Here is a 14,345-nt window from a genome sequence, read left to right as displayed (position 1 = left end):
AGTTGGCACATGTCACAGCTATGGGCAACGGCTGGCTGGTACCATGTCACTACGGACTATCAGTCTTACTTGCAGTGTGTTCTCCCTCTCCTCTCCACACTGCTTGTATCCTAAAACTTACTAAACCCAAGGAAAGTCACCTCCACGAGGTGCAACAAATTCTGCTCCTTTCACATCGGGACTTTGCATCCTGCTCTCTCCCCCATACGAGAGCAGCACAGCACTTCTGGGGACCACAATAAGCATGGTTTATCCATGCAATTGCCCAAGGATCCCCATTCCCAAAATAAAGCAAAGCTCCCATACATGACACAGCCCTTAATGGACAGATGCTATATCCTGACTTTTATAATCCTACAGAAACACATAGCTACGATTCAGATCTCTGAAATGCACCATGGAATAGGAAGACTGTAGCACCTTCTTTTTCAGCATCTATGATGTATTACCAGCCTACCAAATCTGTGGGCCCAGAAGTAACCATTCCTTTCTGACAGTTGTATTAGCTCTTTATACCAGAACTGGAGTTTGGGTGTCTCCATAAAAAAATAGTTACAAGCCTTTAACTAGGTTTATGCCAAATTTAAAAAGCCTTCAGACCCCCTTTTGCTAGCAGACAGCACTATTGTGCCGGCACAGTAGTACAAGGTACACAAAGGCATTCACTGTATCTGCACAGTGCTTTTCTACTGCGAGTAAACGGCAGTACTTGGCCTCATTACCCCTCGCTGCACCAGCTTCCCGCACGTCAGAAAGACCAGGTGTAGAAACTCTCCATTTCTTTTAAAGAGAAGGAAGTCACAGGCAGCCAGGAGGTGCTCATAGCTGGTTGGCTCTTGCTTAATACACAAGGCTCCCGTGCTCGCAAATACGTGGTTGCACATGTATTACAGCACTTCTGGGGATTTGCGTTCTGTAGTCACCGACCAGGTCAGATCCTACCACGCCAACTCCCTTAAACAGCTCTTAGCTACAGATAGACTTACCGCAGCTCTTTCTGCTTCTCTTTCACGTTCCCGCTCCCTCTCTCTTTCCTTTTCTTTTTCTTTTTCTCTTTCCCTCTCTTCTCTGGCTTTCTGCTCTGCTTCTCTTTTGGCCTTTTCAATGGCCTCTTCTCTCTTCTTGGCCAGTTTCGACCCTGCCAGAGGCATGAAGTATAAGTCTGCCCTTGAGCATGAATTGTAGCCACGGTCCAGGTGCTTATAGAACCTGAAAGAAGAGAAAGAGGTTAGCCCTGGGAAAGGTGCAAGAGCCTGGGATTTAAGAGCTATATGTCCAAAAACGTAACACTCTCCACTTATATGATAGCACTACCAGCTTCTGCAAAAGCCACGAGAAAAGTAATTTTACCATATTACTCCACAAACAAGTGGAGTATAAAACCTGTCTTGCAATTACAAACTGTAATGCCCTGTCTGAATATGCTTGGCTGAAACAGCACCCTTCCGGAGAAACAGAGGGAAATCGTGCTAGAAAGAGACACTGACAAGCTGCACATGTAAAATACAGTAATTTCTCAGCTTTTGGGAGTGCCCCGCTACACAGGAAAATGGAGCACATTAAGGAAGCACTGCTGGCAACCTCCGTACCTGGCTGATTGACTAGCATGACTTGGTGTATCCACCACAGTAGGTTCTGGTGATGGGCTTCTGGGTGGAGGGGGAGGGCTTTCTGGCTCCTCAGCTTCATCTGGGACTTCTTCTTTGATTTGAATAGGTGGTAGCGTGCAGGCTGTCACCACCGGTACGTTCCCGCTAGAAGCTGCTGATGTGGAGATGGAAGTCTGAAGTGGGATGCCCGGCACAGTGGGTGGCGTGGAAGTGGAGGGGCAGGAAGGAGGGGTGATGGAAGGTGGGCCTCCTGGGACAAATGCATGCTGAGAAAAGGGGGGCTGGGAGGATACCTGATGGAGTCCGGATGGGGGGTGATTAGCAGGAGGGGGAAGGCTCTGACTCTGTGTCAGTACAGGAGGCTGGGCTTGTGAAGACTGCAGTGGTTGGCTTTGAGGCATCAGCTGCAAAGGAGGAGGGTGTGCAGATGGAGGATGATGAGTTGAGAGGGAGCTCAGAGGTTTTAAAGCAGGTGGGGGAGGCAAGTTGGAATTCATTGAGAATGGAGAAGGGCCAGAAAGATGAGGTGGGTGCTTGTGGGATGGAGCAGTGGGGAGCTGAGGGATTGGGGTAGTAGGGGGAGGTTTGATATGAGGCATGGCCATGGGTGCAGGGGGCAAGGGCTGCTCCCGCGGAGGCTGAGCCTGCTGCAGTGAGGTTGCGGTTGGCAGGACAGGCTGCGTTACCTGAACCTGGAGAGCAGAGTGAGAATGAGATGGTGCTTGTGTCTGAAGGGGAACCTGAGACTGAGATGACTGAGTGGGGAGGGAAAATGGCTGGGAAGGTACAGGATGAGGCAGGAGGGGCTGAGCCTGCAGGCTGTGAGGGGCAGGCTGGGCCTGACTGTGGAGCGGAGGCTGCGAGTGAGGCTGCGAAGAGGCAGGAGTTGGCTGGCTCTGCGACACACTCAAAGGCTGCAGAGGTGGGTGAGGTGACGGGAGTCTCTGTGGGTGCAAAGCAGGGGCCTGCTGTATGTGAGAGTGAGGAGGTGGTGGCGCAGGGGCCTGGGGCTGGCTAGGGGGCTGGGATGCCGATGGCGAGACCTGTGGTGGGGCTGACGTAGTGCTCGATGCTGTGGGCAGTGATGTTGGTAACTGGGCTGATATAGGTGGTGTAGGAGGAGGAGCCTGGCCAGAACCGCTCTGTGCCTGAAGCACTTGGGGCTGTGCCTGCAGCACTTGCTGTTGCGCAGATGAATCCGAGTCACTCTCATTGTCTTGAGGGCTGGGGATGCTGGGTGACGTGCTCCGGTTATCCTGGTCAATGTCCTTGGGATCACTGCTCCCTTCGTCATTGACACTGCGGCTGTCAGAGCTCTCACCTTCGCCCTCACCTTCCGAGGGAGAGTTTGGCCTGCTGATCTCCTGCAGGGCGAGGGAAGAATAACCACTGTGCATGAGAAAACTGCACAAGGAACATTACCAGCATGCAACCTATTGCACATGCTGTGCAAAGACAAATGCAAGTACCACCCTTTGAACCTCACAGGACTCAAAACAGCACAGGCAGCATAAATACCCAAAGGGAGGGTGCAAAGACAACAGAGCCAGGTTCTTTTTAGCAGTGTCCAGTGGCAATGGGCACAAACTGAAATACAGGAGGATCTTTTCACTGTGAGGGTGACTGAGCAATAGAACAGGTTGCCCAAAGAGGCTGTGGACTCTCCATCTTTGGAGATATTCAAAAGCCATCTGGACAAGGGCCTGGGCAGTTGGCTCTAGGTGGCTCTGCTTGAGCAGAGGGGGTGAATGGACTGAACAATCTCCAGGTCCCTGCCAACCTCAACCATTCTGTGGTTCTGTAATATAGAAGGCTCAGTGCCAGAATTCCCAAATCCTGTGCAGAGAGTGAAACTGGTCGGGTACATGGAGCTGAAAAGACATCCTGAAAGTATTTCAGTTGAGCTTTGATACCATTAAATTAAGAGAACTCCAGTGGAGGTCTTCTAACTTGCCACAGAAGAGGAAAAAACCAAATTTCAACTAAAAAAAAAAATTGGGGAGAGGGGGTGGAATATAATCCAAGTATACTCCTCTATGGTTGATACTGATATTAAAACAAACGAAAAAAAGACTCCTGGACTTACCCCGTATCATTCCACTGTTTTTCAACAGAAGGAACACATTATAACATGGTTGCTTTCCAGCCGCAAATTAAGTTACAATTTGCTGTGGCTTAAATTGATTTCATGTTTTGGTTTGTTACCAGGTTTGCACCCCCTCCCACTCTCAAACCATTCTCCTCAGAGAAAACATTCCGCTGTGGGACTCACTTGAGTTTTGGATTTTTTGGCATTGGACCTGTCAGGTTCCTCTGTGTCAGAAGCTGCCTTTTCCCGCTGCCTCTTGGAGTTCTTGAGAGGAGAAGATACCTCTTCTTTTATCTTCTGCCACAAATGAAGCAGAAGACAACAGTTACCAATGATATAAATGCAAAGGTAAATTGAGTGTATGCCGGCACTACCATATTAAATACAAATGAACAAGAAGGGTTCCTATGGAGCAGAAGAACTGATCAGAAGTTCAGTATGTAACAACAACCCAATACATGTGTGTCCCTCTGTCCAGTTACACATTGCAGGGGAAACAGTTCTGGAGCTGCTGCTGCATTCTGCCATCTGCCAGAGGCAGCTCCCAGAAGACTTGCATCTACAGAATGCTCTAGCCACTCCCTCTGGAGGTCAGATTTAAGACAGAACCCAAAACAGATGGCGATTTTACTTCTGCAGACAGAAACCCAAAGGGCAGTCTGCACACATTTCTGACACAAGCTAGTAGGAAAAAGGAGCAAAGTATTCCTCATCATGCAGAGGCGGTCTCAAGCTTTGAAAGTGAAGGAGTATTTTAAACAAAGCAGTTTTCTTTCCACCTTCAGCTGTACAGAAAGAATCACATCCATCAGGACTCATACCAGACCAACTGGCCCAGTACGCTCTTCTGATGGAGACCAATGCCAGTTGTAAACAGAGGATGGAGCAAGAATTTCTGCAGTAGACAGGCATGGGATAAGCCTCTTTCTACTACATGAAAGTCTTGCTTTACTCCTGATATTTTGAGAGGGATATTTTTCTAACCCCTCAAATATAGGGCTAACAGTGAGTAGCTATTACAAGATTACTACCTTCTCTCATGGCCTGGAACAGCTTTACATATCACATAATTACCTAACCTAAATTCAAATTTTGCTAAGTTCTCAGTTTTATCATGTGAAAACTCGCTCCACACTCCAGTTTTAGCTTTTTTTAAAAACATATTTATTTTTTACTTGCTACTTTTCAATTTACACTGCTTAATGGCAAGCCTTCTTGCTTCACCTGGCTTTGTTTCTTCAGTACTCTCTTAGAAAGGCACTTACTCATTTAAACAGACTAAACTGTCAGCTTGCTCTGAAAAATCAAATGTACATACAGAAAAAAAAGTAACAGAAGTAGTCTCAATCACTACATATTCCTATGCCTTGGTAAACAAAGATTAAGTACTGCTTTAAAAAAAAAAAATCCCCAGAACTGTCTGCTTGTCTCAAATATAGCATTTCTGATCTGTATTACTTCCATGAGCCTAATGCTTGCATTTGCATCTGAAATTGAAGGATTAATTTATCATGAGGGCAGCAAGGTTATTTGGGGATACTTTAATGGTTCCTACCACTACACATCCTTATGTACAGGAACGAAGCATCAGTCAGAGGCACCATTACATTTTTTGCTTATCCGCACAAGTAGGAATTTCTAGATCACCGAGAGTTTCCCTGGCCTCCTAGAATCTGCATCTCATTTGGCTGACTGAAGAGGCCTCAGGTGTCCAGTCCTAACACAAAAGAATGGGAAAATTTTACCTTGGTAGACTTCTTCACCGAATCTGCTTTGCTGTCATTACTGGAGGTGCTGGCAGCGCTAGGGGAGTTGCGGCCACTGGAACGGATGTCTTCGTTAATAGGTGATGCTCTACCATCAGGGCTGGCTGGCTGCTTTTTACGACCACTACGTAGTGTAGACATCTAGTTGTTAACAGAAATAAAAGTGTATCAAAGTCAGCATTTGTCCAACCTCTCTGCTTTCTTCTGCCTTACATCAGGGGTATGGATGGACGCTCCTGCTAAGAGCTTGAAAAATGAACTATCAAGAGCATTTAACATTCTAACAGTTTTTCCTTCAAAGGTCATCTGGACTTAAAAGCAAAAGGAGGCAAATCCTTAATTTGTCTTCTCAAAAACATTAAGGGCTGATTATTTTACTTAGTAGTGGCTGCTAGAAGTGACAACATTAGAAAGATGTTCCAAAGCTGCTGCTGTTTGCATGCTAAATTTTCGTCATAAGTCACACGCATTTTTGTAAGCGTGTGTACACACTCAGTGAGGTAGGAGGGGAGCCTCATGTTCTTTTAAAAAAAAGTCTGTTGGCATTCAAGCAACCAAGACCGGTTTCTAAAGCCGTAACTTCAATGTGCTCCTGCCATGCAATAAGGAATCACAGTAGAGTATATTTCAATAACTAGTGCTGTTTCCCTCCCTGTTCAGCAGTGTTTTGGATGACTGGATACCATTAAAAACAATGAAGCCAACCTTACCTGACAGTAGCCTCACAAGATATTTAGAAGCAATGGTCATATCATCATGATCAGAAAGATGGAGAGGGGAGGGCAAGGAAAAGAAATATATCTGCTGCTTTCTGTCAGCCAAAACCCAAACCAAACATCAAATGAACCAGAACTGCTGTCAGAGTTCTCCCAGGTGACTTGTGCACAGTAAGGCCCATGGCCATTCACCCCAAGTAAAAACTCTGGGCAGAGCACACTGACCAGAGGCGCAAACTACAGTTTTCTGTAGGGAGGAGATTTTTAACTCCAGTAATATCAGGAGACCACATGAATAGCATTTCATTTTTTAATACTCTTCCTTTAAAATAAGCCCAAGGGCTTACCTCTGGCAGGATCCAGCTGGAAGAAGGATACATACTAGTACAAAATCTGTGATGATACACTGGTCAAGTGCCCCTTATGCTGGCAGCCCACTGCCAGTCATTGAAAACACAAAAATAACAAGTTTGACCAGAACTTGCAGAAGAGACATTTCAGCTCCTTTTCCCAAAGACAGCCTCAACCTCAGCAACCCTCACACTTGCTCACACAAATGCAGCAGCAGGCACATACCACAGCAGGCAAGCAAGATGGGGAAAGTGTTAAGGTAGAAGTTTGACGACCTTTTTCCAGACAACACCTTGTCTTTACAGAAGAAGCTGCAATGCAAGAGTGTTAAGCCTACCGAGCCTCGACTCCGCCTTGTCCTCATGCTATGCTTTCCACTAAGTCCATCATCTTCCTCTTTGACAGGCTTAAACATAAAGGGTGGAGGGTCTACAGGCTTCTCAATGGGTGGCAGCTCTCCGTATTTTTTGAAGTGAATGCGACAATCAGTGCACAGTAAAATGTTTTCTCGACCGCCGTGGTGCCAGTCCTTGGAGGCTTGGGGTGGGAAAAGCAACAGCTTAGAAATACGCGCTGTACCAGGTACTCAGCACACACACATTGCGTTATTAAAAAAAAGCACACAACAACTAGAAAAGTAGCTGCTTTCCTACAGGCAACAAAGTTGGAGAAATTTCTAGAAAACTCTGTCCTGTTCCAGGGCACATCTTTAGTTTACAAACTATTTGTTTACTTAAGCAACTACAGCTTTGAAAACAAAGGAGGAAGCCTTATCTGCTCCACCTGGGAGCTGCCAGGCAGCTATTCTTCTCCAAAGGTGTGGTTTCTTGAAGCTGAGTGTGCTATGAACTTCTCATTTCCTTCCCTCCCCTATTTTGGGGCTCAGAATTGCATGCCATGCATACGCCCAAATATCAGACAGCCTTGTGGAATACCTAGAGGAACGAGGCTGCTGCAGAGCAGATTTGGTGCAGCATAAAGAAGTTTCATGTGTGACAGTCACAGTCCAATACTGTTTTGCTACATCACAAATGGATTATACAGATTACGGATTATGTAGATTTTTTCCCTGTATAAATGTCTACCTCTCAGGAGTCTCCTTAGTCACTGCGGTATTAATTTGCAATGGTGAAGCATGATTAACTCTGCTAGGAACGCTGCGTGTTTTACCTGATTCAACGCCACATTTTTTTTGAACAGCTGTACATGCACACAAACTGCTTGAATGAACCTGCATTAAATAGGCAGTAGCAGAAGGGAGAGAAATACAGCAATGGATCAGGTGCATACTGGTTGTGAAGCAGTGACGGCAGGCGTAGCCTTTCAGTTCCTGTTCACTGTCCTCGCTGTCAAAGTCATCTTCACTGGCCGAGCTCAAGTCCACTGAATAAGTAAAGAACAAGGGAAAGAAGAGGAAAATGGAAAAGAAAAAACTCAGCAGGATTTTCTATTTCCTCCTACTTGGCTAAAATAACAGTTAATAACAACTAGTTCTCGCATAAACTTTGTGACTTCCTACAATCACCTTGCCTTGGATGGCCATTATTTCTGATTTTGCAAACTAAGCAAGGCCAGACCTGATCAGCCTACGGATTAAAGGAGGATTCCAGGAATGCAACAAGTGATTCAATTCACAGAACTTTTGATTCAGTACATGATACTCTTCCAATTAAGCTGCCATTCCAATACTGTTCATGCTTAGTTAAAGAGGCTGTGTTCCAAAAGCACGATTTTCAAGAGAAAGGGTATTTATATCTCTAGAACCTGGTCAAACTTAAAAAATCAAATATTCTATACCTAAATCCCACTTTACTAGATTCCATGGCCAGATACTGTGGTGGTTTTTATTTTGTTTCTAGATGTTATCTTCTAAACCAGCTGGGGACTGCTGCTATGCCCTGTTAGACAGTGGCTATATTTAACCCAAGAGCTAGAGATGTTTTGTGGGTGGAAGAAGCAATGCTTGCGTATCACACACCTGTTTGAAAAACAACTTGTTTTTCTTTTGGATGAGAGGTACTACAAAGATACTACCAGCTTTCCAATTCTTACTGCAAGCCTCCATAAGAGTTTTAACCTGTGGCAAACTTACATTTCAAGAATGTCATGTTTCGAAGAAGTGGAGAATATGGAAAGGGTCACTTTGCTTTGTGGCAAACAGTATATAGCAAACCAGCCGATTACAAGGCTGCGAGCTAAAATGCACCATCTAAACCACTGAAAATCTGCAGACATCACAAAAACTGTATCTTACCCTCATCTCCTAAAACAACTCAGGAGTAAATCTGTTCTACTGAGAGTACTGCATTTCTCTAGCACCGCCATTATATATTCACAACATAACAGGTCTATAATTTGCCGCGAGCAGAAAGCCCTGTGGCTTCTTTTGTTCATTTCTTTAATTAGAAAAGAAGTCCTCGATGCAAGAATGCTGTTTTTCTAAAGGTTCCAAGACAATACTTTGCAATACATGCAGGTTATAGAGAGGGAGGGATTCCACAGTACTTGCCACTAGCGTTTGTCATCAACTCATTACCCTTCAAATTAACACAGGACACTAGCATAATTTCTACATTAATTCTTGCAGGTGTTTAAACCCTGACTGCAAAACTGACACCAGGCTAAAACTCGCTTTCTTTTTAGTAAATTGATTTTTATTCTCATCCTGCAATCGGATCCATATGGATGGGTCCTTCCAGCCACGTGCGCTCCAAAGTGTTGAGGGCACCTTGGATTGAGCTGTCGAGTCAAGATCCTCACTTCTTGTGTACACAGAAATCAGCAGTAAGTCCTATCAATTTCAGCAAGGAGAAGCTAATAGCCCTTTCTTACTACCCTCTCCAGAATTCTCTGTTCTGCCTGCTCACCACATCCTCTACCTTCCCCATATTAACAAGATTCTGCCAATTTCTGCCTTCCACACAGTCCCTTCTCCTTAGAAGGCATGTGAGATGTGCCGGGTTTAGTACATGGAAAGACTTAAAACTCACAGAGTAACATAAGCCTTTTACATAAGGATAAAAGTTTATATAACCATATGGGCATTCCTAATCATAACCCCTTGCAGCAATGCAGTACCCTTCACTGGCTTGGGTAATTATTCTTTGCTTAGACACTTCTGCCTCAGTCAAGAGCAAAGTTCTTCCAAGATGCGTTAAGATACAACGGTGCTGGCTGCAGCACACCGTCTGAGATCAAGCAGAAGGTATGGGTAAGGATGAAAGGGACTTCCTTCCAAAGGGATGAAGGACTTCCTTCTTTTTGCATTTTCTAATTCCCATTACTGTAATAAGCCTGGAGAAAATACAACACAAAACCAAGAAAAGAGTAGGGAAATTCAGTACCAGGGCAATGTTTCCATCCTTACAGGATGCTTTTATGTTTAAGAACTGCACAAAGCACTTGGTGATCAAAGACGCCTACCACATTCCAGCATAATGGTACAGGAACAGGAGAGGGCAACTGCCTGAACTCCATTTCCTTGCTTCATTCACTTGAAGGTACAGCACCATTACATTACTGTTGCTCCCTGAATCTAAACAGAGATAAATGCGTTGCTTTTAGCTTCCACTTACAGAATTCACTGGAGGGGGGCCTGGAGGGAGTGTTGACTGGAGTGGAAGCAGTTCGAGTTTTAATTCTCCGAAACACAGCCTGTCTTCGATGCCTACGGTGGGCTCGAGAACTTGCTGCTTCAGGGGTTTTCTTCCAATAGTAATAGAAGGTGATTAGTTCTCCCTGCAAATACAGAAGGAGTATGTTAGAGGGGCATGCAAATCTGACTTGTCAGCTTTTTTCCTCCCTTTTGCTCTCTGTATGCGTGCACGTGGATTTTTGTAGGAAGCTGCATGACGCTTTTCAGCCAGACAAAAGAATTCTTTAGATAAGACAGAAAAAAAAAATCCTCATTATTTTTTGTTTGCTTTTGCAGGGGAGGAACAGAAGCAAATGCCTTCTCTCTCCTCTCCTCCTCTAGAAAAGAAAGGAGGTTGGGTGGTAAGAACCCAGCTTCCACCTGGACGCTGCTGGCACTGCCGGTCTCCGCAGTTCGGAAGGGGGTGCCCTTGCCTTGCTGTCAGCATCCTGTTGACACCTCTGCACAGCTCAGGAGGCACCGCATCCGGAGAGGGACCACCTTTCAGTGAGTTGTCAGAACAAATAACTGATGACTGCTAAGAATTCTCTGGTGTTTACAGAAAGAGTAAGGATCAATTCAAACAGATACTGCCATACTGTCAACCTACAGATATTTTTAAGTATTCCTGTTTAAGAAGCTGCAAGTTAGAATAAAAATGTGTTCAATAAGAAGTCTATAACCATAACTCAACCCTACTACAGTAAATCGTGTTTTAATTTGAATATATATGCCCACATCTAAATTAATTAAGCAGTTAAAAGAGCACACCTAGAGAAATGAGCGATAATTTCACAGCATAATGAATCTGGCTTACGTTCAAAAACTGGAGCAGCTGCCGTTCAAACTAGCGGATGTAATGCCGAACGAAAGAACAGCATGTGGTTTTAATCTCTTCTCTTACTTTGAAACCCATCATTTCCTGGCGACTTGTCTGCCTCTAAGGTAAAAGGTGTTGTTTCTTTCAAGTTGCAAGAGAAAAACCGAGAAGTTCTAACCAACCCCTTGAAAAATCAACATCAGAACAAACATACCTGAATTGCCCACAAAAAGAGTTTCTTTGAACTGCATTTTATGTGATCAAATAACATAACCTCAGCCCGCTCCCTCTGTGGGGAAATCCTGCAGCCTGTACTCGGGGCAGATCACTCAAGTTAACTCTAATAAAGACACACCCTTAATCCAAACTCTCCCAAGGGCCTCAAACAAGCAATTACAGCCACAACCAACATCTGTACCACTGAAACACTTGAAAGACAAAAGGAGGATGTTGTTCTAGACATTAACTGCTGACATTCAAGACACTTAGGAATTTTACCAATGCCTAATTTAAAAATAGAAACACCAGAAGAACACAACCACAACTTTGATTTTGGCGACAGACAAAATAGATGCATTTTTGATCTGCACTGCTATCAGCTGGGATTGATGCTACTGATCTCCACCACAGACCCAAACAATATTCACACCAAACTGTATTCAGAGTGATGCTTGTCAGGAGGAGGAAGGATTAAGTGAGCAAAATTAATCGTTACCTACAATCGTTGATTCTGAAGGACAAAAGTCCCACTAAAAAAAAAAAAGAAATAGATATATCTTTCCTGAAGAGAATCTACCACTAATATGGGCACAGGCTGGCGATGAGCATTCAAGCTATGTCAGGTCTGGGAAGAACACAGGGTTCTGACACCCAGTACCCTGCTCTGCTCCTGCATGTTCAACTGTACATGTTTGCTTTAGAAATACCATTTTACTCTGCGTCCATTAAGTGGGCTCAAAGTCCACCCAGCGCAACTGTTTGTCAAATGGAGGATATGACCCGTGCCAGGAGGCAGAGGAAGCGCTGCGGGAAAGCTTATGCAGTGCTTTTCAGAGGTAGAAAGTCTCCTGCAAATGAAACCATAGCCACATTTTACCTATAAATCCATTTATATCAAATCTGACGTGTCAGCACCAAGGAGCAAGCCAGTAAATCCCATGTCTTTATGTCAGTGAATTAATGTGTCCTCTGACGTATAGCAACAGCCGAGCGCAAACCAATCTGTTTTCCTCCTACCATAAAATAGGAAATGGGAACCTATCTGAGCTTTGTTTACACATCGCAAACCCATCAGGTCCCAAGGGAAGTTTAACAACTTATGCACACACTACATCATAAACCAAACTTTTAAAGAAATGGTGTATATTTATCTCCTCTTCCTGAGACCCTCCCAACACCGCAGTCACAACGGCACGCAGATAAAGATGAAATAGAGGTTTATTCAACACCTAGTTTTACCCCATCTATGAAATCTGGATATATTAAAGGACTAGAGAATATTCTGTACCTTGAATTCATCGTCAGACTGCACAGCTACATGACTCAGTAAATGACTCAACTTTCTGACACAGACGAAGAAGTCAGAGAGGAAGCATACGCAGAGAACGTTAACGTTACATACATATACACTGGTTAGACATGTACTACACTGGAAGGATTCCACGCCAGGTCTTATTAACTGCCTAGCTATCTAATATTATACTGTCTACCTAAGGGATTAAACGCTGGAGTGGAGTGAGTCTGGAAGGATTAGAAACGGCATACACTGGTGACTGCATGGGTGGCAAAGGCTTGAGCACAAAGGAATAAGTGGGAAAGCTTTGGTTCTACAAACAGGGAGTAAAAACAGCTTCCAGCTTCACTGCAAGTGAAGTCAAATGAACTTTAATCAAACATGCAGAGTGTGCGCTGCCGAAACCCATGGCACATAAATTCAGGGAACAAAAGCTGTTGCAGAAATCAATAGCCTACTGAAACATTAACACAGGCAAGCATTGATCAAAAGGCCCTTTTACAAAAGGCAGCCTTGCAAATTAGCTGCTGTTTTTGCTTGCAAGCAAACAGCAAAGCATAAACGCTGCTGACATGAGTGGCCTGTAATGATCATTTTGTTCCTGGCGATCTCACCTCACCTCGCCACAAGGTCTCGCAGTCAACACATCCTACGTCTCAGTACTATAATTGCGAACAGCATGATGAACTGAGACAGTCTGGTCCTTGTTCACTGGGGGAGGGCTGAGAGCAGCTGCTGCGAATCTGATTTTCTGCGTAGCAGGTCTACACCCAGGGGAATAGCCCTAACCTAACAACCTCCAAATATATTGTTCGCCTCCTTTGAAGGTTTTTGTGCCAGGAACTGGGTATTGCTAGCAACATACACACTAAAATCACACAAAATAAAGCAGACTGAACCATCCTTCATTGCACCATTACACTCGTTCAACTTAAGAGACATCCCCCTCATTTCCAAACTTCAGAGATAAGTTAAGGAAGGGGTGAAACCACTGAAGCAACTGCTACCTGTGGTGAGGCCTCTGGCTGATGGTGGAAGAGAAACTCACGGCCTGCAAGCCAAGTTCAAGGAGGGCCGAAGCTGCTCCATGAAACTGTGACCTTTCTCATCACACTCTAATCCAGTTTAGTGGCCTGAAGTGCACAGACTTTAGGAGACTGCCTCCTTTTGCCATAAGCACCATCCAACCGCTTCTGCCACCCTCTTCTCTTCCCTGCACCCAGTAACATGCTCCTGTTTAATCAAGCTCTGAGACCAGCAATAGAACAGGCACTAACACCACTATGAAGCCTCACAATGAACTGGTGACTTAAGCGATGCATGGCCCAGTTTATCACCGCTTCCAACACAAAGTAGCAAAAATCTCATATGGCTGCACATACATGGATGACCCATAATGCATAAGCAAATGAGAAACATGAGTGTTCAGTGAAGCAGCCCCCCATAGCACACGCAAACCCATTCTCCAGCATAGCTCCCAGCCTAATGAATAAGAGCAGTCGGAAGATTCGAGATGTTTGGTGGTAATATAGCCAGTATTTTGAGGCAACTGTCCAGCAGGAAGGGCTTCCACATCCAAGTCGCTCCTTCTTTCACCAGAACTGTTAATGGGCTCCTTCCTGTCCCTGAAATCCACCCCCCTATCTCTCAGCCCCCCAGGTACTGATGTTTCTGATCCAATTATCCATTTCTATCACCTACCAGTAAGTCCAGTATATTAGAAGGGAAGTCCCAATAAAATGCCCACAAGTCTACTCCAAGACCGCCCCTCCAATGAGCAGTTCTAATTCTCGTTCTGTGCCACATCCAAGAAAGGTGCTATTAGTGCCCTCCCAGATCGAGTCCA

At 44.8% G+C, this 14,345-nt stretch overlaps 1 protein-coding gene across 5 annotated transcripts in view; it reads right to left on the bottom strand.

Annotated features, from left to right (window-relative positions):
• The window catches only part of RERE (arginine-glutamic acid dipeptide repeats), a 254,957-nt gene that overhangs the window by 8,866 nt on the left and 231,746 nt on the right, over positions 1-14,345 (bottom strand). For 3 of the 5 annotated variants that reach the window (XM_075114260.1, XM_075114261.1, XM_075114265.1), the window contains 7 exons: positions 10,108-10,270; positions 7,823-7,915; positions 6,870-7,069; positions 5,445-5,606; positions 3,883-3,996; positions 1,590-2,974; positions 987-1,209 (listed from right to left, as the gene is read on the bottom strand). In XM_075114260.1, the coding sequence (XP_074970361.1) occupies positions 987-1,209; positions 1,590-2,974; positions 3,883-3,996; positions 5,445-5,606; positions 6,870-7,069; positions 7,823-7,915; positions 10,108-10,270 (2,340 nt within the window). The remainder of the gene's footprint in view (positions 1-986; positions 1,210-1,589; positions 2,975-3,882; positions 3,997-5,444; positions 5,607-6,869; positions 7,070-7,822; positions 7,916-10,107; positions 10,271-14,345) is intronic. The other 2 variants (XM_075114262.1, XM_075114263.1) reach the window with 2 other exon arrangements.

This window comes from Phalacrocorax aristotelis, chromosome 19, assembly GCF_949628215.1.
Source record: "Phalacrocorax aristotelis chromosome 19, bGulAri2.1, whole genome shotgun sequence".
NCBI lineage: Eukaryota > Metazoa > Chordata > Aves > Suliformes > Phalacrocoracidae > Phalacrocorax > Phalacrocorax aristotelis.
Note: the sequence above shows the minus strand (reverse complement) of the source record. Positions and strands in the feature narration are given on the sequence as shown.